This window comes from Annulohypoxylon truncatum (assembly GCF_022578515.1).
Source record: "Annulohypoxylon truncatum strain CBS 140777 unplaced genomic scaffold F4807scaffold_43, whole genome shotgun sequence".
Lineage (NCBI taxonomy): Eukaryota > Fungi > Ascomycota > Sordariomycetes > Xylariales > Hypoxylaceae > Annulohypoxylon > Annulohypoxylon truncatum.
The window spans coordinates 46,583-70,819 of NW_025953829.1; the positions used below are offsets into that span (position 1 = coordinate 46,583).

Sequence of the window (24,237 nt, forward strand, 5' to 3'; positions counted from 1 at the left end):
CAATACCAGATATCAACCATGGAACAGGAAGACTACTCCCTGGTAGTTACAAGGCACGGAATGCAACCGTGAAAGATTGCCTCGTGCTTTGTGTAACACTGGTGAGCCCTGAGGCGACGTTGGAGCAGGCATCTAACTTAAGCGAGTCCATCGACGTAAGCCTACCACGAGGTAAGCGCTCGCCATGGGTCGTCGGAAAGGATATCATCTAACAATATTCAATAATACCAATATTCAGTCTGGAGTAAGCACCGGTGAAGCATTGGAGAGTCGCGATGAATCATTGCCAAGAACACGACTCAGCGAGAGAGCACATGGACTATCTGATCCGTTTTCCATGGTATTGGGACGAGAAGGACAGGTAAGATGACCAAACTAAGAGTTGCTTACATAGGCCGGCATAGGCAGCTGTTGCTGCAGCAGGAGATTGCGCAGTACTGTCGCTTGGCCGTCACAGTGACCTTCGTCGTCTCTTTCCTTCTTCGCTCCCATCTAAGCTGCAACTGACGATGACTTCATTTCGGGGTCACCGTCAAGAGCCTGAGTACGATGTCTTTTCGAGTAATGTCCCTGTCAATCCGTACCGAAAGTGTATATGTAAAAATTCGAAACGAATCAAAACGGCTCCAAACGGCCCCAAAAAGGGTGGGTGGCGCCCCCAGTGGTGATGTAAATGGCGCTCATTCGGACTGGGCGACGATCTCGGTAAAGGGTCGCCGAAACAATCCGTCCAGTGCTACAGAAGCTTTCCTCCCCACGCTTCCATTTTGTCCTTGGCCCTCCGGACCTAGGAGTCTGGTCTCGGGCCTTGGATTTGTAACTTAGCAGACTATGCCACGTCTGGCTCGACCCGGACCTAGCGATTCGGCCGTGTGGCTAAGTTCGTTCGAGTTCGAAACGCAAGCGGAGGACGGCCGGCATTTGGGTCGCATGAGCGAGGCAGGCAGGCAGGCGACCGCAGATCAGCGACAAATTGCGGTCGAGGAAAGACGACACGCTCTCACTGCCGGATAAGCGCTGTCTCGAACAATGGGGGCCAAAGCCTGCACCGCTGCGGCGGTGCTGGGCTGGTCAGGCTGATTTTGCACTTTCGAAACTTCCACTTCTCTTTCTTCTTTCGGATTCGCCAAAAGGCTTCGATTTCCAAATACCTGTCTCTTGAGCCAGGTAAATGGACCCAGCATCTTGTTGTACAGCAAGAAAAATACAATCCTACCCAATTATTATTAATCGGATAGCTCGACTCGGTTAGGGAAGAGGCGTTGGCGGTGGCCGACGTTGCATTCTCGCACGCTTCCGGCCAAATAGTCGACATCTCCAGTACCCAAAGTCCCACCCTACCCCGGTGTTGAGCAATTACAATACCCTGAATACCGTAGCTCTCTTTCTAGCTACACTATCTCCTTAACCCTCTTCCTTCCGGCGTCGGATTTTGATCGGCCTTTAGCTTCTGTTCCTTGTTCTAGCGCTTCCTCGCCCAGACTTTTCTGCGGCGCGGATGGGCTGGAAGTCTTGGGGGCTATTATTATAGAATCCAAAAGACCCACGTTTGGGATTGGACAGTACTCAAAGCCCTATGTAGCCTTTGAAGAGCAGCAACCAACATCAAGATCCTCCTCTCCCTCGGGATATGTGTTGGTACCGTATACTTTCACCACCCATACCGCCCAGATCATAGGGCTGGCCAATGGACCGGGTATAGTGTCAGCCAGCGTTACCGAAGGAGTGGCGACCAATCCGAATGACGCACATGCTGTATATCAAAGAGCTTCTAATCATCGGTGTGTGATAATATGCAGATGGAGGCGAAAATGCACCGGCTCAAAGCGTAACGTTAAGATTTGGTATATTGTGTCTGCTGCTTGGTATTCTCCAAGTACCCTGAGGAGATCCCTTGCTACGCCGCGGATAAAGACATTGACTTGCAGTCTAGGCTCCCATAAGAAGTCGAAAAGATGGAAATGCCGAATGAGTCATTCAACCATGTCTCCCCTAGGCCTCTCGAGTCATTTCCGATCTACGATAAACGCCATATGCCTAATCCAAGCCATTATGTAGACAGGGACTACTCTTAAAAGGGGGAAGTGATCAAGTAGCTTCACTGGATTTCTAGTACTTCGGTCCGGGCGGAATCAAGCTTGGTAGATTATGAGGATACTTGGGGACACTGCCGAAGCGAGCCCGTAGGATGGAAGGGAAAACCCCAGACTTGCAGGTATCGGCAAGGGTGAAGCTTCGTAATCGTTTAAAAACCCTCACCGTAAACGGATGAATCAGGCTAAACTCGCCAGGGAATCTCATACAGACGGTGAATAGGTAAATGGTGACAGCAAACTCATAGCTCCCTGTCTCTATCTCTCTAGATCGAGTATCAACAAAACGAAATACCCACTTCATCTGGAGGATGATGAAGATGACAGGATTCATGAGCTTGTGGGTTAGCACGTGGCCGGCAGTAACCAGCTAGGGTGATCTACGTTCAGCCTCACGATAAACATGCCATATCACCAGCGGGTATTAATTGCATAGGGAATCCATATGGCCATGTTGGTCATCCTACGGTGTTCTGACCTGCCGAAAGCGTCCTCTTCATTGAAGATGTATCTACGGAAGTATTGCAAGGGAAATTACCGGCCGAGATGTCTTTGCTAGTACTGCATCGATTAGATTGATACCTATACTAGGGGAAGCTGCTATTCGAAATGACGGCAAGGATATCGGGCTCTGAGTCGTGGCGCTGGTAACCCCTGAGTCTTAATTAGGTAGCCGGTGGGCTCCTGGATGGGGTACCTACCTGCCTGCTGTTAAGGGGGGCCCATAAGAATTGCCTCCCTGTAAACGAACCACCCCGTGTCAATGCGCTTTTAATTAATGCTGTTCGGGATAGAGGCTAGAAGTGTGCCTCTCCTTGCCTACGAAATATGAACAAGGCAGGAAGTTGATCCTCCTCGGCTGCAGAGTATGAGAATGTTTACTTTTGCTTCTCGTCGTGTTACCTAGATGACACACTTGCCTCGAGGCGAACCCCTAAACCCAACTCCAGCGGGACGCTATGATGATAGACGGCTACGAAAGCCTACCTAATTACCGACATCATACCCGTGGTTCCCCGGTGGCTGTTGGAGTAGTCGGTACATTTTGCCACGAGATCGATTGGGGAGTTAAAAATGGGAAACATGTAATAAAATTAAGCTCGTTTTCCTTAACTGACATGGACCATGTATCCCTGGTGAATCGCGTCAAAATCGACGCTCAACCGCGTATCTAGTTGTAACCCATGGGGAAAATATACAAACGTAGGGCCCACGATGACCAACTGCATAGCGAAGCACGAGCGTGGCGCTTATGTGCATTATTTTGGTAGCATTTGGTAGGTAAATGGTTGTCCGACGTCACAGTGAAGGGTGCCAATTGGTGAACCGCCTGCCCGTTTGGCAGATCCCAGAGTTGGCAATCTCTGCATGGAGTGATATCCAAAGCCCCGGGTCCGTGGCCGAGGCTGCCCAGGTGGTTTTGGATGTGCCCGGGAGTACAGACCTGTTCAAGGGGGTTTGCAATCGGGATCTGATCCTCGTTATTCGATACAAGTTGACTTAGACTAGAAACCCCTAGTGCACCGTGTGCCCTTGTTAAGGTACTTACCTTTTCGCCCTAAAAGATTTTTGTAAGAATTTGTTGGCTACAAACGGTGGAGCGGCGTTTATTTAGACTTGTTGGCTCTAACTATTTCAGCTAAGATCGCTTACTGAGCAGCTCCCAACACGTTCTAGAGGTTTAGATCGCGACTAAAACGGACTACTTTCTAAACAAGCGCGCGGATGGCGATGTGATAATCACGGGTAGGACTAGTTGCAAGGGGAGAGAGGAGGGTGTGTAAAAAAGACTCAAGGACTTAATTGTCAAGTGATATATCCAGTCAGATTCTATCTCGTATAGCACTGCTGCCTCGGAGATCTTCATCCCTTGATAGGTTTCCTAAATATACTCAGCCTAATCCGATAAGTGCCAAGGTTCTAATGCAACCGCATATATATCTATCCTTTCTCGGGGTTGTATAAACCGATTCACCCCCCGACCGTCCGCGGTACGGTCCGAATATAGAACTCACATGAGAGCTCAGCCCTATCGTATAGGCACGAAGGGAGGAGAGGAGACCAGATCCATGGATATGTCGTGCTTGCTATTTGTAGATACTATGTAACACCTAGTAAACATATGCCGAAGCTTGGGGGCACCTCAACCACTTCAACCTTCATTTAGAGTGCTGACGCAACGCACAAGCCGCTTACCGCTAGTTCTCGAAGATATCACGGGCCGAGGGACTTTTAGGAACTTATTCGAGTTCAAGGCTCAAGGCTTCAAGGCTCACATAATCGTTCGATGAGGCACGATTCTTGGCAATCGTCCTTTAATCAACGCGGGCGGCATATTATAGAATACACTTACTATTGTCTCACGTGCATAAAAGTTCAAAATCTGGTTCCAGTCAGCGTCACACGCACCCTTCAGACAATTAGAAGATATGAGAAGGCAAGTATAGGTAAGTATAGGCTCCAATGTGGTGCTGAGGCTACTTCGTCTTCGATGTCACAGGTGTGGCTAGGTGTGATTGGTTACCGACTGGACGGTAACGAATGATCCTGGTACGGGCTAGTTCCTAAATCAGCCACTAAGAACTCGTGGTCAATGTGGTCAATGTGCAGTGCCACCGTCCTAGGCGCTAAGCGCTGTGCTGCAACATCCATGATCCGCTTTTCCACCCCCGCCTGTACCATGATACCGCAATACTTGCAGCTTTTTAACCCCCTTCTTGTTCGCACTGTACTTATGTACGCTTCTGATGTCCATACAAAGTCGCATACAAATCGGTTTGAGACGCATGAGTGGGCCCTCTCATCCGTCTCCTCCGGCTTCCCGTCATTTGATCGATGTCCCGTCGGCATGTCGCAATCTCTTAACATCTTCCTGCACCGTCAAGCCATCCGCTTCTCCTTTGGGGTCTTGCGCGACGCTTCGTGCAGAGCCGGTCGAGTAAGACGGCAAAGACCTTCATCCCAGCAGTCCAGGAGGATCGTAACGCATCATATAATATATCGTCCCGTACGGTCGGGTCGGACAGCACATCGTCTAGGACCTCTCTTCTACCTATCCGCTACCTCGAACGCACAATTTGTACAAATGTCTTCGGCTCTAAGCGGGAGCCGGAGGGATAGTTCGCCCACATCTGGATCGTATCACCGTCCGTCCGAGGGTTCATTGGCAGGCAGATAGTCGCCGAGTTGCCATGCGGGATAACCGACTATCACACTCCCGACTTTTCAAGAGACCTGGTCAATTTTGTCTTAACCTACCATTTGGGGGCTTAGTCTTAATAATTGCGACCCGAGACCCGACCAGAAATAAAAAAGTACCCGACGGTTTTAGACCCCAATCCCCGCCTTGTTTTTTTCTCTTTTCTTCCTCTTGTCACGCAATGCGAGATATGGTATGGTCGGAAGTTGCGAATTGCCCATCTGACATACCGCATATTTGATCTGTCTTCTAAGTATAGGAACGGAGATAGTATAATGTATGGAGAAGATAGCCAAAAAGAAGAATATCCCAATTTATAGCGGTTATAGGATGAGCGTTGGCTTGCTAACAACTCTAACCTTATACATAGTTCATTAGGCTGAAAACTGAGATGAATAGTTTATCTAGCGGATCTCAGTAGGCGGTATGTATCCCAGGACGATTTTCCCGTTTGTGGGCCTGTGGGACAGTCCGTGGTTCTAATGTCGTACACGTAATAAAGGTAGGCAGGTAGGCCAGGTTAGTGAACTCTAGCGGTTCTTTTGATTTGACGAGATCCGTTCGAAGTAGGTACTGGCATAGCAATTGCGGGAATTGGGTCAAGAACTACCTTAGTATTCTGCGGTACTCCCTGAGATACATCTTTTTTGCAAGATGCCGCGATTGGCCGGCTCTTTATTATTTAAAGGAGGCCGAGGCAGTCGACGGGCTCCACCACAACTACTAAATACATCGGCATGTATCCCATTTTGTCCATGCTATCCCTGTATTATCCCACAATACAAACCTAGCTTCATAGTACCTTCCCAGCTAATGATGCAAATACAGCAATACGTGCATGCGGTACACTGTTCCCAGCTTGGCCGTGTGGGGCACCCAAGCCCCGTTCAACTCAGCCCATTTTCAACCTTCCCACCCCGGTCTCGTCACCCACGAATTCTCAACCTGATTCGACGATCCATCGTCTCTCACTCCTCCCGTTCTACCCCGGTCCCGTTTCCATCTCCAGAACCAGAAAAACCACGCCCCATATTCGTTGATCATTGGCAAAAAGTCCAATTGTCTGCCTGGGTCTTCACCGTCTCGAGATCAAAAGGACTGGACAGAGATCTGTGCTCGGTTCAGATGCCGAAAGGGATTTGCTTCCTACGAAGCTCAAAACTCATGCCTAGAAGTGAAGTATGAAGAACTCTGTGGCGATGAGCCGCAGCCTATCAGGGGTTTCAAGCGCGGTTCGCGATGAGCGTCATGTTCAAATTCAAGGAATTGCACACGCTAGGCCGTCTCTTGGCCGGCCCGGCAGACTGATTATCTGCCTAACGATGGTGCCGATGCTACAAACCATCGAGGCATCATCGGTTTCAAGCGAATAATGACCAAGATGAGTCTTCAATTTTCGAAACGGCTGCCTCCTGGGTGGCAACCATTATCCTCTTTCTGCAGACATTGGTCACAATCTTCAAGATAATCTATCGGCGTGACTACCTAGGTAGAAACCGTGAATGACTCTTCCCGGTACTTCGTGCTTCGAAAGCTGACCTATCCTAAGCTTCACATGCCCATTTCTTTTTTTCTTCACATCAAATTTCTGTGCATCACTACGGCGTGGCGGAAACATGTTCGGAAACGCCTGAGACCCGTACCCTGTCATCTTTTCAATTCTTCAACTGTGTTTCTCAACTTCTCTGCCACTACGAAATACGGGCTAAGGGAAATGAGAAAGCAAACTGGGCAAAATAGCCAATTTACAAACGCGGACGAGATAGTTTGATATCGACGATGAAGAGATTCCATTTTCTTCGCCTCTCTTGGAACGAACGCACGGTCTAATTCACGTCTTAGCGGACTGATCAGCGCGGAAAACTGTCTATCCTTCTCATTCGCCACGCCTATCTCTTTATATTTACCTTAACTAGCATATCTACCTTAAATGTGAAGTTATTCAACCATAAGAGACATAATCTTATGTGCGCAAAAGCATAGTCCTTGACTTACACACGATGTAGACCGAGAATTTCGAGTACCTGTGCTCCCAATTGCGCGTACGGAGATCGCATCACGGAGGCCCGTCTTCGTCATCGTGGCCATTAACATACCACCTGGTTGAAGGAATACCACAAAGACAAGCTTTCGTCACTTGCAAACTGGGTTTGTCAGCCATTGTATGCGACTCTCTCAATATAGGGATAATTCTCTTCCATACAGTCTCAATGCCATATCCTTGGGTCTGTCGACCCTGGTCATATCCGCCAGTCCCAATGCAACTCTCATGGGTCGGCATGTACCTCGTACCTAATTTGCGTCCGCTACATGTCAGGTACTTCGGACGGATGTCGACCATCTAGCTATACATCGGCACAGTGCCTCAGTCTACGGTACCTATCAACCCAGGTCGCTCGCTTATTACTCGATTTCCTGTCGAGATTGACGGGGAATTTCATCCAAAACGTTTGCTTTCATCGCCATGCCTGCCCTACAACCCCGTATTTCCTCACCATGCCATAGCTGCCATCCCGCTCATTGCCCTTCTAAAACTGCCACATCTCTACCACCCCGCTACTTTTTTTCTTCCCAGTCACCCTCCCTAAGCCTTGATGAGCCCCCGTCCCGTTGCTCTGGTATGGCCTCTACCAAGGGTCGATGTATCCCCTACTTCTGGCGCTTAATGAACGTAATCCGGCGACGACATCCTTGATGATCCGGCACACTAGGGTGTCTACCAATCTGCCCATCAAGGAATGAGTAGCAGTAGCTCTACATGTTGCGGCGGCTATTCATGCGTCTGGCTACCCTGGTCTCCGCACTCAGCACTCGGGTCACCCCTATCACTGGTTAGAACCAAGCCCCCCTCATGGCTTGTTCTGTCATTTCTCTACCCTTGTCCATCTTCGAGGTACATCCCCGAATGCAGGTGTGGGTAACTCTTGAGTACAATGTAGCATGTTCCTGTACATCGCCTATCAATGTACCTAGTGGAGCTATTCCTACGGCTTGGGACTCGAAGTCTAGCTTTCAGGAACGCTCGAACGACGTACATATGCCGTCGAGTTCCCACCTCATCATCATTGACCTCCCTGTAAAGGACAAGGCTCTGGCTCTGGTTCTGTCTATAATATCCCTTCGTCTCCTGACATTGCCTCACGCTTGGCCAGGACCTAGGAAAGGCAGATTTTCCATCTCTTAGTTGAAGTGATCTCAACAGCTTCTACGCTTCGTACTTTCTGAGGGACATCTTATGATCCACATGTACAAATAAGAGACGTCCCACCCCTACAACTGGACCTAGTTCCCACGACGAACCTACCCTCGTCACTTTCAGATTCGCCAACTGCGCACTATTTTCGATAACTATTTATCAGTGTTGAAATGGACGACAGCGTGTACGTTCACCATCCAAGGTCGGACCAGATGCGCCATAGTCTCTCCCGAGATTCGAGCATGCCCGAGGACCGGCGATCTATCCCGTCGCCATCCAGTTCTGCGTACACTCACGATATTCCCACAACTTACGCTTCGGTACGTCTAGAGTGCTAGCTTAGACTTTTGCGACGTTGAGAATATATTGACTCATAGAGTATCTAGGTCCCCTCGTTCAGCAATTACCCCGTACCGTATGATTCTTCGCTTCCTACACCTGTATCTGTTGCTGGGTCTCCCTCGATGAATGAACGGACCTCGAAAATGATGCATTCATATAATCAGCACCGGGCGGGCTCCCAGCAGCCCACCCCACCGAATACTTCGCGGCCGTGGCCGAATTATCAGATGAATGCTGCCACTGACCTTCTAGAGATGTCTGGTTTAGAGGCATCTCACTCTCCCGATCATAGCCAACTGGTTTCGGAACCTCAGTTCCATCAGTGGGGTCATTATACGGTTTCTAGCACCGAAGCACCAGAAGAGCTACCTCCGCACATGTCACATCCGTCAATGTTCTCAGTAGCGCCCACGGAGTTGGTTAGGCCTTCACTTTCCATGCACCCATCGACCACAATGCCCCTTTCTGCGCCATCGTCGCAGATTCCCATTCTACACCATTCCCCGGATCCACGGGATCTAGCTCCTTCGGTAACGCCGATCGATAACATGCATCATCAATACCCTCATATGATGCACCACCAGCCGCAAGTAATCGTCAATTATGAGCACTATGGTAATAGACGAAAGGCTTCTAAGATAAGGAATGGACGATCAGGAAGACCTCCAAAGAGACAACGGGGTGGAAGCCGGGCTCTTTCAAAGAATGGCGCTACGGATTACATGGATCCTCAGCTCGCATCGTCCGGTGATGGGGCCCCAAGTTCCAAAGTGCCAGGCCGCCACATCAAATTGAGGCCCGACGCACCAGAGAAAGACCGGTATATACTGGAGCTTAGGTGCCAAATGGATAACGATAAAGGAAAGGGAATATGGGAGGAAATAACCAAGAAATATGAAGAGCGTTACGGGAAAAGAAGGCAGGAGTCGCTCCAGATGAACCTTACTCGGGCGGTGTTAAAATACGCAGAATGGCCCGAGGAAGAAGTAAGTATACGATGAAGTTACTTGTAGTCCTGTCCAAGGTAGCTAACTAAGTTAATAGGATGAGGCGCTAAAACGTGCTGTCGAGGAACTAGATCGACGCCGTTACTCAGATATAGCGAAACTAATGAAAGAAAAATATGGAGGCTGTCAAGCCTGGGAGTGGAAAGACGGTCACATCTTGAAGCGGTTGATGGAGTTGGGCATCGAGGAGTTCGACCCTGAAGATATTACCAAGAAACCTCGCCGAAAACCCAAAAAGGCGATGAGTAAACGGCCGGGTAGTAAACAACCTTGGGTCGCCCCGAATATGCCTCTATACAGCGAGGACGGCCGGATAATCTCCTCTGAGCAGGAGAACTACATCTTAGAAAATTATTGTAAGCCGGACCCCGATTCTCCAGATCCAAACGCCATGCAAGGTGTCATGGAACACCCGAACCCTTTACCCTCAAGGGGAAGCATCGATAGAGATCCCGGGGAGAGTCGAAGCGAGCGAGTGGCCAAGCAAGCATGCGAACAGCTACTCTCCAAGGGAGGCAATCATGTATATGGCGCTCTTCCCGTGGTCGACAGCCATCCATAGGCATAAAGGGACGGTTCGTCTACTCTTGCTTGGCACTTCATTTTTTTCTTTCTTCCTAAGATAGTCTCTACGGGATCTTCATCACCGCTGTTCAAGTCATCACTATTGTAGCTTTACGGTTGCTTACTTGTCACTAGAAGATACTTCAGAGTCATAATTTAGCGATTGTTTGGAGTTGGAAAGAGGGATCGTATCACTACTACAAAGGGCCAATTCACCCTTCGCAAGGGCAAAAATGGGATAATGATGTGATTTTTACTATCTAGGTGGGCGGTTTATGTGGTGTATTTTTGTCAAGGTCCATATTATGTGATTTTGTGGAACCCGGGGGGTCCTGGATGGGTGATTCTATCAAGGCGTTGAGATGCATTGCTATGGCACGGTACATATTTCAAATTTCCTCCGGCCTTCCTTTTGACTCCACGGTCGGTTTGTCATTACCTAGCTTGCTTTATGTCAAATTCGGTATCTTCACCGTCTTCAACGCACTTGATCCTCTTGAGTCTAGGCATCACCATTTACTATTGGAGAATGGTAGGGTGGCGGGCAACTTTGATCACCTTTTGAGGCACAGGGATGGGACTTCGAGCTTGGCTTTAACAAGGGGCATATGAAAACCTGGAGATAGATCCCTGATGAGGAGCAAGGAGTTATTTGTCATGTTTTACTGTAATAACTAGCCACTGATTCTATGTTGAGTAACTTCAACATGGTCGAGTATCCTTGATGTCATTATTGCGAGATCTAGATGATACCGAGTATGTCTCTATCAAGTTACTCATGTGTCGTAGAATTTCTTCTCATTCTGTGTCTACCAAGCTTTCCGTTAATATATGCAATGAAGATCATGACGATAGTCTCCGACTTGATCTATTCTCCTTCGAACACCGGGTGGCTTAGCATCATTGTTTATATAAGGAAGAGAGCTAGGTATCACCATTGTACTGTGCCGTCGGATCTGCTTTTTCCCACCTAGGTGTCCAGTGGGACCGACCATTGTAGAATTACACGCGAAGTGAGGCACGGGTTGAGTTTCGACGGTTCGCTGCAAGGGAGGCCAGTATTTTGCCAGCCCATCCGCGCGGAAGAGAGACAAAAACAGGAAGTCAGTTAGAACAAAAGGAAAATTCGTAGAAGCGCGCTGCGCCTGTTTCTAATAATATCGTTCTTCTAACAACGTGCTGGTTCTTCTACCGTTCTTCCACACCTGTGCTTCGGGTTTAACTGCGAGACAGAGATGTCTTAGGGGTCTTCGCCGCAACCTAAACACGAGGTCCGGATCGCCCACTAGAAGGAAGCCTTACCGCCTCCTGGCATCCTATGGGAATACCGACACGTGGGTTTTCTTGGTGGTTGGGTCAGATTCTCTTTCTATATGCCTATCTAGGATATATTCTAGATCCAGGAGTACCATTCCATGACGCACTGGGACGAGGTGAAGGCCGAGACAATCAACAACTCGACGACACTGGACTCATCTAAATATCAACTAGGTCACCATGTCGGTAATTACATTTAATACTATATCCGTAGCACTGGGAACATAGTATTGGGCACAGTTAACGCTCCGGGAGGGTTTAAAGCTATGAACCACGTGCAGTACATAGTAGAGGTTGCATGTACATACAACTGTTCCGGTTACCTTAATTGTGTGCACATACCCTTCCCGCCTTTACTAGGTACATAGCTAGTGCTAGCACCGCATTACGTGTCTAGGGCCATCTACAATGGCATGATCATGGATGCCGGCTCGTACGTATCTGTATCTGGTCCGGTCTTGGCCCCCACGGAGATAGAGGAAATAGTTAACGCCGATGAATCAAGATAGCAGTGTGAAGACGCGAGATTCCAGGTTTATGCTGACAAAGACTAAGTCAGATGGACATGATGCTATTGCTAGAATATCTGATGTTCCCATGATCTTCTGTAGATGCTAGGAATAAAAGGCGAAGATGGAGATGTGCGCATATCAACACTAGGAGGCAAAGAGTGGGAGTGTGTGTAGGCGCAGGTATCTGTTAGCGACACCGCCCCTTTATTCACGTAGAAATCAGAGAAGGGCGGGCCGACAAATGGGAAACATTGTCCACCCACCGCAATAACAAGTACCCAACCACAACCGGGTTGCCCCCATGGCCGAGGTGTGATGGCGTTCGACGAAGCGCGCCATGAACCGCGTCCTTGGGAAATTGGGATAATTCTCACTGGTTCGATAAAAAAAGGGTTGCGCAAACGAGCCTGTCTGCTGTACATGGCTACCCTAGGTAGATCCCTTTATTTTTCCCGTCCCCGCCATTCTCCTCGCATGAAATAACTATCGACCACAACTGATTTTCGAAAAGTTACATAACGGCCCCCCGGTCTTCGGCCCAAATTGGCCGAAGTATAGAGGATTAAGGCAAAGCAAGCCCAATAGCTACCGTAGCCAAGTGCGATGGTATCAAGGCAACTTACTCCGGCCCTCCGCCACATTGAGCATACCTCATTACGGTAGTCAAGGTACCGGGAAAAGTCGTTGAGAGTGACGTTAAGCTATGAGACAACGTGTAACGTGACCGTTCCCATACGCAGAATTCTGACTGACTAGGCGGGCGACGGCAGAGCGGAGCGCGGAGGGAACAGGGGGAAAGGAACAGGGCTGCAGTACACTACGCAGACTACGCTAGCCCGCCATCACAAGAGCAAAGGCCCAAACGGCGATCCGACCATACCATATTGCCAAAGTGTACCCACCCATTAAGCTTAAGAAAAAAATTGTACGCGTAGTTGATGCTAGGTAATCTCGCTATCTCTTGCTCTGTCTCTGACCCGGCTCCGCTCTTATTTCTCACTAATTTTTCCCTTCTCTTTTAAACTCTCCGTGCGAAGAATGGGAGATAAAACTGAGGCAAGTCCGCCGAAGCGGAGGAAAGGAAAAGCAAAAAAAAAGGACCCCTTAGCTGGAAATAGTCACCGAACGAAAGACAACTGCCGATGAAGATTTGTCAGAGCTCGTGGCCAGATAGCTAACCCGACGGTTTGGAGCCGAAGCCTTAGAGCTTACGCTGCTGACATGTATCCATAGATGAGATGTTCTTTTTGGCGATAGCGGTCAAGCCGCAAGACCGGGAAGGGGAACGGTGGGAAGTATGGGTATAATCGGCGTGTCTTTCAACATGACATACATACATAATTTATGAACTGCGAACTGCTTTGCACACATCAGCAAACTTTTACCTAGTTTAGGGCGATGATATACGCAAGGACTTTCCAATCCCATCTCGCTCGGATGCCTTAGTACGGTTAGGTGGGATTTTCGATACCGGTATTAGACTCGCATGAACTAGATACTGGAGCCCCCTAGTCACGGATCATTAAGGCACGGACGTAAAATTGAGCTGTCCAGCACTGTTCTTTCACACTTAAGGGTCCCAAGGGGGAGAGAACCCGGGGTAGGGGACCACAATTAAAACGGTATTTAGACTGCATTCAGTATTCCGGTCATCCCTGAAATGACATTAGCGTCGGTTACCGAGATCCACGCGGGGATTTGTTGTTTCGAGAAAGGGTACCTGGGTAAAGTTGTACGTATTATACTGTGGACAATAGACATGGGATTGGGTTACAATACCTTTTAGAATATCTTCAAATTGAAAGAGGCACAGCATAGGCTATAAGAGCTTGCTTCTTGGTGGTAGATTGAACATATGTAACTTACCAAATATTATATATCGAGGGCGTCGTCTCGTCTCAATATTGTATGCTAGGGCTTCATGTTTACCAAGGTACTGGTAGAATGCCCTTTTGATTTTCTCTTCGAGAATCGCCGATGAGGTTTACCGCACGGACAAGACGCTAGCATTATTCCAAGGGGTAGCCCGTACGGGCCGTTACCTAGCCTTGGCGCTGGTTCTGGGATGTAATAAATGCCAATCTGCTCATCATCCCCCCGGTCCCAGACTTGGAATTATCAAATGAGAGCCCCCTGCTGGCGGATATCCATCCGAGATCATAAAGCCATATCGTGGGCTGCGTGGGTACATCGAGAAAAATGCAGAACATGGTCCCAAGATCCGGGCATCGGAGCATTGCCCGGACGTGTGTAGTGTGGAAAGCCTCGTTTTACGCTGGGTCGCCGTCGCCCGCATTAGTTCTCCATCACCAAGGGAATATAAAGGGGCCATGTCCTGGTGAAAAACTAAGGATCAGGACCCTTCTTAGAGCCGTGTGCGACAGTATGGTTTAATATAGAATCAAATATGCAAATGATTAGTCAACACGGCCCCGCGACTCCGAGTTGCCGTATCTCCACTGTGACTACCTAGTTATACTGCAGGGATGGGTTTTATGAGGCCTAAATACATCCATGATATACATTTTGGTTCTGATTCCACCAGGGCTCTGATGATGGTCACGGCTGTGTTTCCCCGTTACCTACCTATGTACCTACCCAGGTACTTGTAAAGTACCTTACATATCCAAGCTATCCACATGGTAAGGATCGCACAATGAACTGGTCGCTTTGTGGAGTCTATCTGGGCGACATATATCCACATTGTCTACCTAGGCAGGTTATATTTGTCATTGTCGGTGCCACACCAGCAGCATAGCGGTGGCGTTATGGAGATTCTCGAACTTGTCGAAGCTGCTCAAGATTCGCCAAGAATCAAAAGGAACAATTCTTGGAAAGCGAAGACTACACTGACATGGACCATGGTACGAATTGACCCAGCGTACACTTGCGTAGTCCTAGATGAACTTTCGTGCTTTAGGAAAGTGGTAGCTTAATATGTCTCATCCCCTGGTAAGATGCTAGAACGCGTTCGCTAAGTGTTGACGAATACTTTAGTAAGGTTTAAAATCCTGCTATGGAGGAATGCGGCTCAGCAATGTACATAGTACCGGACAGCAAGGACATCTTGGACGGGCGCTCGGCCGAGTCGGTTTTGCATTAGTTTCGAGTACCTCAGTAGTGACGTCGCCGGAAGCCCAAAAGCCGTTGAGGCCGAATCAGATGGATTATGAGTGCTGGTCACAAGGTCGATGATTCATACGATGTAGTAGAGAGTTTCTACGTCTCGCGAGGCGGAGTAGATCCCAATATCGAGTATCGTGTTGAGGAAGTCCTGTGGCGGTAACACGCACAAAAAGGCTAATCCCTTGCGTCGTTCGATCCAGCACTTTATATTAACCGCACCTGTCAAGTAGTTACCAATCGGTTGTGTAGAAGGCTGATACACAAAGTAAGGGAGAGGCACATGCGTCCCCGCGAGTCACACAGCAGTCCTGTTTCAAAAGTTGTGCGTCTCGACACATGGATATATTCTTCGCTTAATAACCTCTAGTCTTTCCCCGGATATCATAAATCCGGAATTTCTCTGCCAGCCACCTAGGTAAGATCAGCCATAAAACCCAATTCCGAACCCACCCATTTGCTGCCGCCGCCAAATCTAGCGAGCTTTGTCTCAGCCGCTACAGCAAGTGCAGGATCTAGCCTAGACCCCGAGACACGTGGAAATTTGACTTAGGCGGCGACGACGCGCTAACAGTAAGACATCTACTTTAACGAAGAAAACTTCAAGTCCGTAATGGACGACCTCTGAGGTAAGAACATGCCATGATCATGCTAGCTGTATGAGATGAAATCTCGAGTACCTAGGGATTCATGCGGCGTAGAGCAAGATCTGCGCAAGTTCGCGTTACTAGACTACGCACTGTGCCGTTTGTAGCGGTACAACTGATGAAGAAAACGGCTCGAACATAATAGACGTCTGGCTGTTGCATTGTGAGACAGCGAGAAGCTATTCGGGAGCGGCTAGATGCTGAACATCGGGAACGAAGAAGCGGATGTCGTTGGTGTTGTACAAGACCGAACCGGGGACCTCACGGCATAGTACGTACCTACATAGTAAGCTGATATCGATAAGATAAGATAGATAACGCGGCCTTTTGCTTGTGATTATCGATAATTGTGCTACCCAATTATGTAATCACATGCAAGCCAACGTTGGCACGTGTCCTCAGACCAATCCAGACCGTTGCTGATTAGAGAAAGTGAGGGAGTACAAGCTTTCTTATCAGCCAACCAGCTTTTGATTGGAGAATTCTGTTAGTACATATGTCGCGTCACTTCGAGTTCGTCTGAATTCCAAGCCTTAAAGCTAAACCTTTAATGACAGCATAGCAATGGAATGGATACCTTTACTAATGATCGTAGCTAAACATCCGATGATCACCTTCAAAGCTCCAAACTCCAAACTTCTATTCGCGCTTTGTTTTGTTTTGTTAGTTTCAGGTTCGAATTTGAAAGAATAGTCGCAACTCTATTATAGCAAAATATTCTTCTGCAATTCCTCACCTTCGTCTCTGCTGGTTTCGAGAACGGTGGGAAATTCGCCAGTCCTTTCGTCGCTCCGGTCGCCTGTTCTTTATACACATGCCTTCTTCTGCATTCCCCTGCCGGTGATGCCCTTGCTAGGCATGGGCAGTTGGACGTTGGCCATCTCCCACAAATCGTCGAATCATGGCGCTCCTCCCAGGTTGATCGTGCTATTCGCGTTGTTGGTGTCATGGCTGGGTTTGGTGGAGGCGATGCGGCCCAGTCGCATTGCCGAGTTGAGGCAGGAGACGGTCGATATGTTCTATCACGGCTTCGATAATTACATGAATATTGCCTTTCCCGAAGACGAGGTATGCATCTAATGACCTTGTGAGAGGAAGAAGAAGAAAAAATAGAACTGTGCATTAGCTTATACCTAATTTATAGTTACGGCCCGTCTCTTGTACGCCGTTAACTCGAGATCCCCTAAATCCGCGAAATATCGCGCTCAATGACGTCCTCGGGAACTATTCCCTAACTCTCATCGATAGTCTTTCGTCCCTTGCCATACTTGCCTCTGCGCCGCCCGATAAAAAGAATACTGGGCCGAAAGCCCTAAGTGATTTCCAAGATGGTGTAGCTGCGTTGGTCGCACAATACGGTGATGGACGGCCCGGCCCGTCAGGTCAGGGTGCTCGTGGTCGTGGATTTGATGTTGACAGTAAGGTCCAAGTCTTCGAGACGGTGATAAGGGGTGTTGGTGGACTACTTAGTGCCCATCTTTTTGCTGTTGGGGAGCTACCCATATCTGGCTATGACCCACGGATAGTAATCAACGACGACGGTGATACCTATATTGAAAACCATCCTATCCCCTGGCCGAATGGATTCAAGTATGACGGGCAGTTGTTGCGGCTGGCCCTCGACTTAGCACAGCGCTTGCTTCCGGCCTTCTACACTCAGACCGGGCTACCCTACCCACGTGTTAATCTTCGTCATGGGATACCGTTCTATCTGAACTCTCCACTCCACGGGAACAATCTAGATTCAAAGCCACCCGAGGATACTCCCGAAATCACGGAAACGTGCAGTGCCGGGGCAGGTAGTTTAGTGTTGGAGTTCACAGTGCTGAGTCGCTTAACCGGAGACCCAAGGTTTGAGCAAGCAGCTAAGAGGGCGTTCTGGGCCGTGTGGTCGAGAAGAAGCAATATCGGCCTTATTGGTGCCGGCGTGGATGCCGAAGGAGGCCATTGGATCGGAGGATTCTCCGGGATAGGTGCTGGGATCGACAGCTTCTTTGAATATGCTCTCAAGACTTATATCCTGTTGTCGGGTCAGGAATTGCCGAATCGGACAATGCCTCAAGGTCATGACGGGGATTGGCTTGACCCAAACCAGATATATCATCCACTCTCAGACGAGGATAATTCCGCCGACTCTTTTCTGCAAGCTTGGCACCATGCTCACGCTGCTATCAAACGCCACCTTTATTCCGGTCTACATCATCCGCATTATGTGAACGCGCATATGTCTACAGGCTCACCACAAGCCTATTGGATCGATAGTCTAGGCGCATATTACTCTGGTTTATTGGCGCTCGCTGGGGAGCTTGACGAAGCTATCGAGACACATCTAGTTTACACTGCTCTTTGGACCCGATACTCTGCCCTCCCAGAGCGGTGGTCTGTACGTGACGGCCACGTTGAAGGGGGTCTCGGCTGGTGGCCTGGCCGTCCAGAATTTATCGAGTCCACCTACCACTTGTATCGTGCTACTCGAGACCCTTGGTACCTTTATGCGGGCGAGATGGTCTTGAAAGACATCAATAGGCGATGCTGGACAAAGTGTGGTTGGTCCGGCTTACAAGACGTACGCACCGGAGAGAAGAGTGACCGAATGGAGAGCTTCTTCTTAGGGGAGACTGCTAAATACTTGTATCTCCTCTTTGACCCAGATCATCCCCTCAACAAGCTTGATGCTTCATACGTGTTCACCACAGAAGGACATCCATTGATCATCCCTCGAAAGAAAGCCCATCGTCCGGTGCGTAAAATGGTACCAGAGCAAGCTGTCCAGCCATACTTCGACGCCCAATTCACCAATACTTGCCCTCGTCCACCAGTTCTACCTCCATTGACCAGTTCAGCTGTTACTGCCAGGCCTGACTTTTATAACGCGGCAACTCTGATCCGGCTTCATCAAATTCCAAACATACACGGCTTAGAAGGTCCCATCGCAAAACTAAGCGGTTCAAAATCACAGATAAGACTACAGGAGAGGCCAAAGGAAAACTACACCTATTTTCCTTGGACATTACCTCGTTACATGCTTCCAGCTGACGGAGTCTGTGCTGTAACAAAACAGGCTCAGACATCAGTAATCGAATTCCCTTCCGGTTCTCAACAGTCAGTAGGTAGTGCCTTCAATCTCATGTTTGGCGGCCATAACCTTGTTCGCATGGGGAGCGAGGGCATTGCGATTAATAATTTGGCCGGCCTAAAGCTGGCCCTAATTGTAGAGGAGCCCCCAGAGACGACCGAACGAGCTTGGAGAGTCTACAGTATTGGCAGCTTACCTCTGGGCCGAGATGAAAAAGTTTTCATTACCCGCGACGTCCTCGAAGACATGTCGGACCCGCTGTTCCATCGCGTTCGCGACTCAGTCATCGTCGACATTCTTCTACAGATCGAAATCCCTCTCGAACCATCAGAGCATAATTCTTCCTCCCCGGATCCAGAACCCCCTCTCGAGTCACAATCTACCATTGAGCTTGAAAGTGACTCCGCCGTCGGCATGTTCAGCTCCTTCCTACAACAGATCACGTCCGCCCTACGCGAACCAGTCGCCACCTTTGGCCCAGAACCCGTACCCCAACCAAAGTTCAAGTACGTCGAACTACCGGCCATCACGCCCGTAGGTAAGGGCGCCGCTCCCTTACCCGACGTCCGCGAGGCACCGAACCCCCAAACGAACGGCGTTATTGAATCGCTTTCGTGGCAACGCATCTTCTTCGCCGGTTACGCGTGCAATGGCAAGTTGCCCGACGCGGCGCCCCGCGCGCACCAGGTCATCGTCATGCGCCGTGGCGGGTGCTCGTTCTCGCAGAAGCTGGCGAATATCCCGTCGTTCGCGCCGGCGAGGGGCGCGCTGCAGCTCGTGGTCGTGGTTTCGGATGATAAGGTCGAGGATGAAGATGATGATCTAGATGAGGGTAGAAACGAGAGAACAAGCAATGGCAGGGGAGAGGGTAAGCGCTGGGGTGGAAGGGAGGGCGAAAAGGATGCGGCGAATGTGGACTTCATCAGGCCCCTGCTAGATGAGACGCAGAAGACTCCCGCGGGCATACATCGGCATCGGCCCATTGCTATGCTGATGACGGGTGGCGGCGAGGAGGCGTACGAGTTGTTGAAGACGACGAGGAGCTTGGGGCTTAGGAGGAGGTACCATGTTGAGAGTCAGGGACTGAAGATAAGTAACTTGGTCGTGCTGTGATTGTGAGCTGGGGAGAGTTAGGGTGAGATGAAGCTATATAGAGGTACGAAGCTATGATAGCGGCGCGGTCATGTCGTGTCGGTTTATGTTGCTTGAGAGGGGAGTGGTAGTATATAGGGCCCGATGTATATATTTGATTGGAAAAGCTTCAGGAGTTGGTTGAATAGATGAGTGTCGTGCTTACCGTGGTTGCAGGTGTGTTATGCCTTGCTTACCTACCATAAGTATGTAGCTTTCACTTGAATGCATGATTAAATGATGAATATATTACCCACGAGACCAAGAGTTAAGATGTTTGATCCGTACTTGACCGGAAATAAGCCAAGCGACGAGAACATTGACGATAGACTTCTTGATAGAAGCCCTGGGGGTGTTGCGACTGTAATTAGGTAGGTACTTAGGTATCGTTTTGGAATGTGATGACTTTCAGAGTGCACATAGCCTTGAAATGGCTAATACTTCGGTAGGTTGTTGAAATGAAGATTGCCAAAATAGTTCCTTATGCATACCTAACAACAATTTTCAGATATCTCATGGGTACCTAATTAAAACAATAACCCTTAATAAAACATCACAAAAAGCAAATGTCGAGCGATGATAGAAACCTCAAAAGAATGAAAATAAAACAAAAAAAATTATGGTATAAGAGGAATTTAACCTCTCAGTACTGGACTCGCGGGGAATCGAACCCCGGACCACTCCCAGACCTATTAGACAAGCCCCAGAAACGAAGCCATCGTGAGATAAATCGTCGTCGGTGGGTCGTACCTGCTAAGGGAGTATTATACCACTAAACCACAAGCCCGCTCTCAACCCACACGCGCCGCCAGTCTGATTCTAGAGGCGTCGAGGTAGAGTCATTGGTTGGAAAACGGATCGTTCATTGAAGATTATATGGCTCTGTGTGGTGTTTGTACGTTGGATTGGACGGGAGCTTGCCCTAATGGATCAAGCGGAGCGGAGTGGAGATCGGTTAGTGTGACATAGTGCGGTCTAAGAGATATGGATCTTGGGATGAAATAGTTTGCTCGCCTATCAGTGGGTTCGGGTAGCTCTTATGGATGAAAAAAAGGCGTCGTTGATAGGATATTTGTATATCGAGAGTGGGGATATAATATAGTTCATGATGTGTCTGTGAATGGAATACATCCATGGTAGGTATCTACCTGTAATAATGGTCCAAAGCTCATGAACCATTAGAAGATATCTGGATGTTGATCTTACACAATTGGTCCAATAGAGTGATACAAGAAGAATATAGTAGTGTAGTCCAACGTATCTCCACAATGATGGCATCAGTCATAGATATGTCGATCTATCTCATTGGAAGGCATAGCTTGATGGCATTAGAAGATCCGACCTAGATACTGTAGGTGCCTTGGGAGATAAGCATACATATCTAGTTAGAACTAGGTCATTTAACATGTTGTGAGTGCATTACCTATCTGAAAATAGGTTGAGGTCTCGTTTAAGTGAGACTCAACTTGATCCTTCTTGAGCGTTAACTAACAGTCAAATCTGAGAAGTGACTAACACAATTCATCACGAATCTGACAGGCTACAAGCGAACAAGCCAACGATGACTTCGTAAATATTAAGCGAACGAACCAGTCCAATCGATATCGAACCATATTGTCGGCGGGTCGTATTTATATCAAAGAAGCTCCGTTGCGTCCGTGACCTTCAGCTAGCAACAGCTGACTTGCCCCAGGCGCCGGTACGAGCTAATAAGGTAGTGTGCCGCTTTTATAACTTCGGGATAATAGTTATGATGGCTATTGACATCGCGTATTTCGAAGACTGGGATAGGTAGGTAAGGTAAGCTTGTGATAATTGAGCTAACCAGCGGCGAACATTCCGTGCCGTATCTGACTCGAGACCCTTGGACCCATGCTAGATCGCTTGTCTAGTATGATGCACCGTAGTAAGACGATGCTACAATTGGGTTTAGATAGCCGATCACTCCATTCATTAACCGTAAATCTGTCCACCGCCGAGCTATCGAGAGGAGATAGATACGATAGATATAGCAAATAAGAAATCGTACGGAACCACACGTGGCTCCGAAGACTCCGACTTGCTACAATTGTTGCAGCTGTCGGCACTCTGGAGCTTTTAGTCCGAGTGATGGCTTGACTCAAATGTTGACGATAAAATAGATGGCTGGACAGCTGCGATTAGAAGGCGTGATATAAGTTATCGCTTGCATTATCAGACAGCCGCATCGAGGGGCATCTGCTGTCAGTGCAGATACGAGAACCCATCCCACGCCATACATTGCTTGGCTCTCGGCCGGAGCGCTGAATTTGAACTATGTAATCCGCCAAGTTGCCCGGGCGATATCTTACCATTCTAGTGCTATTTTACTATTATAGTAAACTTCACGATCTCGTAAATGCTCAATTAGCCCGATATTGTCGAAGTAAGTTAGGCAATTAAGAGGCTATGAGCCTCATAGTCGTATTTGTGAGCTACCAAAATATCACTCAGTAACAATATCTAATTGTTGGGGTATTCTCGAAAACGGTATGTAACGTCGTCTCGGTCGATATCCATCTCGCATGTAACGCCATAAGTTCTATCGCATGCAGCGCAGATGCTCATCTTCCAATCGGCCAGGTGTAAATGATGATTGGCCATCGTTAATCTCATAATATTTTCGCCCACCGAATGCCCCCACTCCGAACTCCAGTTGCCCATGACAATATGCTAGACCCATGGAAAAAACGCCGATATAATGCTGATCATGCTGGTGCTGAGATAATGAAGAGGATCGTGAAAAGTGCTCTTTAGGGACAAGGCACTAATCTCGCTTGATCACCGTGTGTTGTACATGATCGCTGAGCTCTTGCTCTCCTCTGCTGGTCCCATCGCGACAACGACTGTGTTTTTGCAGACTCCATAGCTACAGCATTCCTCGGCCGGCATCGCTCCTTGAAGAATTAAATCTCGTTTGGACTAGATATGAGTTAGTATTGGTATGATACCCAAATCCTTGTATATACATACGTCGGGACAGCGGATGGGAGATGCGTTGACTGAGGCTCCTAACAACGAGAATGTCGTGACGACCGATATTAAGAAATTGAACAGCATCTTAATAACTCTGATATGTGACCGAGAGATGTCCAAGTAAATCGGAGGTGGCTGAAAGCCGGGGAGCTGGTTTTATTTATTATTTGTGTGTGGTATGTTGGGAAGGATTTTAATATAATTTGGGTGTGCTAGGTGTATAGCTGACACAATCCTTATCGACCTACTAATAAGGGAAGAGATCTGGCAGTTTAGATGTAACGAGAGAACGTCCAACTATATAGATTGTAGGAGAGGGATTAGACGAGACCATCCGTTCACGACTAATGAGCAGCGGTACTCATAATATAAGAAGAAATCAACGGATGGATCCGGCTAGGATAGAGTGGTGTCAGAACTCGGGACATCCTACCATACCTACATACTGTATCCATAGATGTATGCAGCTCGTTAGCCCTATGTGCGCCACGGCAACATCCCACCCTTGTGAGCTGAATGCCCCAGTTGCCTGCTATATTATAGACTGCGGCTATTTTAACAAGCGACAGATTTTGGAGTGACGCGGCTGAAGGAACCGGTGATCCAGGGGACTGTGGCTGTGATTTTCATTACTGGGAGACATGACGAAAGGTGCTTGAGATCCAGTTAGATGGCGGGCATTCTGCCATCACGGCGAACAAGCCAATAAGCCTGTCAGACTAGTCAGGTAGGGCTGCTGACAGGGTCGTCATTTACGTGCCAGTGGCTCGGGGCGGAAAACAACGAGGGATAAGAAAAAAGACCAGGTGGCTATGATTGGCATCTCGTGAAGATCCCTAGTCCCGCGGCTTTGCCAAGCCTACTAGAATTTCTCTTAAGAAGTTAGTCGGCTAAAATTAAGAACTATTTCTCAATGCGCGATAGTATACGAGAAAAACGCAAGAGAAAAGTCGAAGTGTAATAGCCTTTCATACCGGCCCTACCGATTCTTCTAAGGTAAACGAAGTTCGTGATTGGGTAAAACTGCTGATGCCAG

At 48.5% G+C, this 24,237-nt stretch overlaps 5 protein-coding genes and 1 non-coding gene across 6 annotated transcripts; 3 read left to right on the top strand and 3 right to left on the bottom strand.

Moving 5' to 3' along the window:
* The first annotated feature begins 4,523 nt into the window (after positions 1–4,523).
* On the top strand, positions 4,524–5,945 carry F4807DRAFT_443119 (uncharacterized protein). Its single transcript, XM_047999530.1, has one exon. The coding sequence runs from the start codon at positions 4,687–4,689 to the stop codon at positions 5,269–5,271; it is 585 nt and encodes a 194-aa protein (XP_047849902.1). The 5' UTR covers positions 4,524–4,686; the 3' UTR covers positions 5,272–5,945.
* A 2,713-nt stretch (positions 5,946–8,658) lies between these two features.
* Positions 8,659–10,399, top strand: F4807DRAFT_464672 (uncharacterized protein; the record flags this gene model as incomplete). The annotated part of the gene is made up of 3 exons (XM_048002167.1): positions 8,659–8,808; positions 8,875–9,816; positions 9,875–10,399. The coding sequence occupies 3 exons, from the start codon at positions 8,659–8,661 to the stop codon at positions 10,397–10,399; spliced, it is 1,617 nt and encodes a 538-aa protein (XP_047849903.1).
* A 1,634-nt stretch (positions 10,400–12,033) lies between these two features.
* Positions 12,034–12,945, bottom strand: F4807DRAFT_443128 (uncharacterized protein). The gene is made up of 2 exons (XM_047999531.1): positions 12,742–12,945; positions 12,034–12,663 (listed from the first exon to the last, which is right to left on the bottom strand). The coding sequence occupies exons 1-2, from the start codon at positions 12,869–12,871 to the stop codon at positions 12,296–12,298; spliced, it is 498 nt and encodes a 165-aa protein (XP_047849904.1). The 5' UTR covers positions 12,872–12,945; the 3' UTR covers positions 12,034–12,295.
* A 3,913-nt stretch (positions 12,946–16,858) lies between these two features.
* Positions 16,859–20,189, top strand: F4807DRAFT_453990 (glycoside hydrolase family 47 protein; the record flags this gene model as incomplete). Its single annotated transcript, XM_048000523.1, has 2 exons — positions 16,859–17,068; positions 17,145–20,189. 2 exons carry the CDS (start codon positions 16,859–16,861, stop codon positions 20,187–20,189), a joined length of 3,255 nt encoding a protein of 1,084 aa, XP_047849905.1.
* A 668-nt stretch (positions 20,190–20,857) lies between these two features.
* F4807DRAFT_t141 lies at positions 20,858–20,994 on the bottom strand. The gene has a single exon. It is a non-coding gene; the product is annotated as a tRNA-Ala (tRNA).
* Positions 20,995–22,773: 1,779 nt separating this feature from the next.
* On the bottom strand, positions 22,774–23,416 carry F4807DRAFT_283740 (uncharacterized protein). Its single transcript, XM_047994712.1, has 2 exons — positions 23,199–23,416; positions 22,774–23,147 (listed from the first exon to the last, which is right to left on the bottom strand). The coding sequence occupies exons 1-2, from the start codon at positions 23,283–23,285 to the stop codon at positions 23,007–23,009; spliced, it is 228 nt and encodes a 75-aa protein (XP_047849906.1). The 5' UTR covers positions 23,286–23,416; the 3' UTR covers positions 22,774–23,006.
* Between the last annotated feature and the right edge of the window lie 821 nt (positions 23,417–24,237).

Bases quoted from the DNA above. Each gene is read 5' to 3' on its own strand.
- F4807DRAFT_443128 (XM_047999531.1), bottom strand. From the start codon at position 12,871: ATGTGGCGGAGGGCCGGAGTAAGTTGCCTTGATACCATCGCACTTGGC. The intron at 12,664-12,741 runs CTTTTCGAAAAT...AAAGGGATCTAC, and splicing joins ACCGGGGGGCCGTTATGTAA to CTAGGGTAGCCATGTACAGC.
- F4807DRAFT_443119 (XM_047999530.1), top strand. From the start codon at position 4,687: ATGTGGTCAATGTGCAGTGCCACCGTCCTAGGCGCTAAGCGCTGTGCT.
- F4807DRAFT_283740 (XM_047994712.1), bottom strand. From the start codon at position 23,285: ATGCTGTTCAATTTCTTAATATCGGTCGTCACGACATTCTCGTTGTTA. The intron at 23,148-23,198 runs GTATGTATATAC...ACTCATATCTAG, and splicing joins CTCCCATCCGCTGTCCCGAC to TCCAAACGAGATTTAATTCT.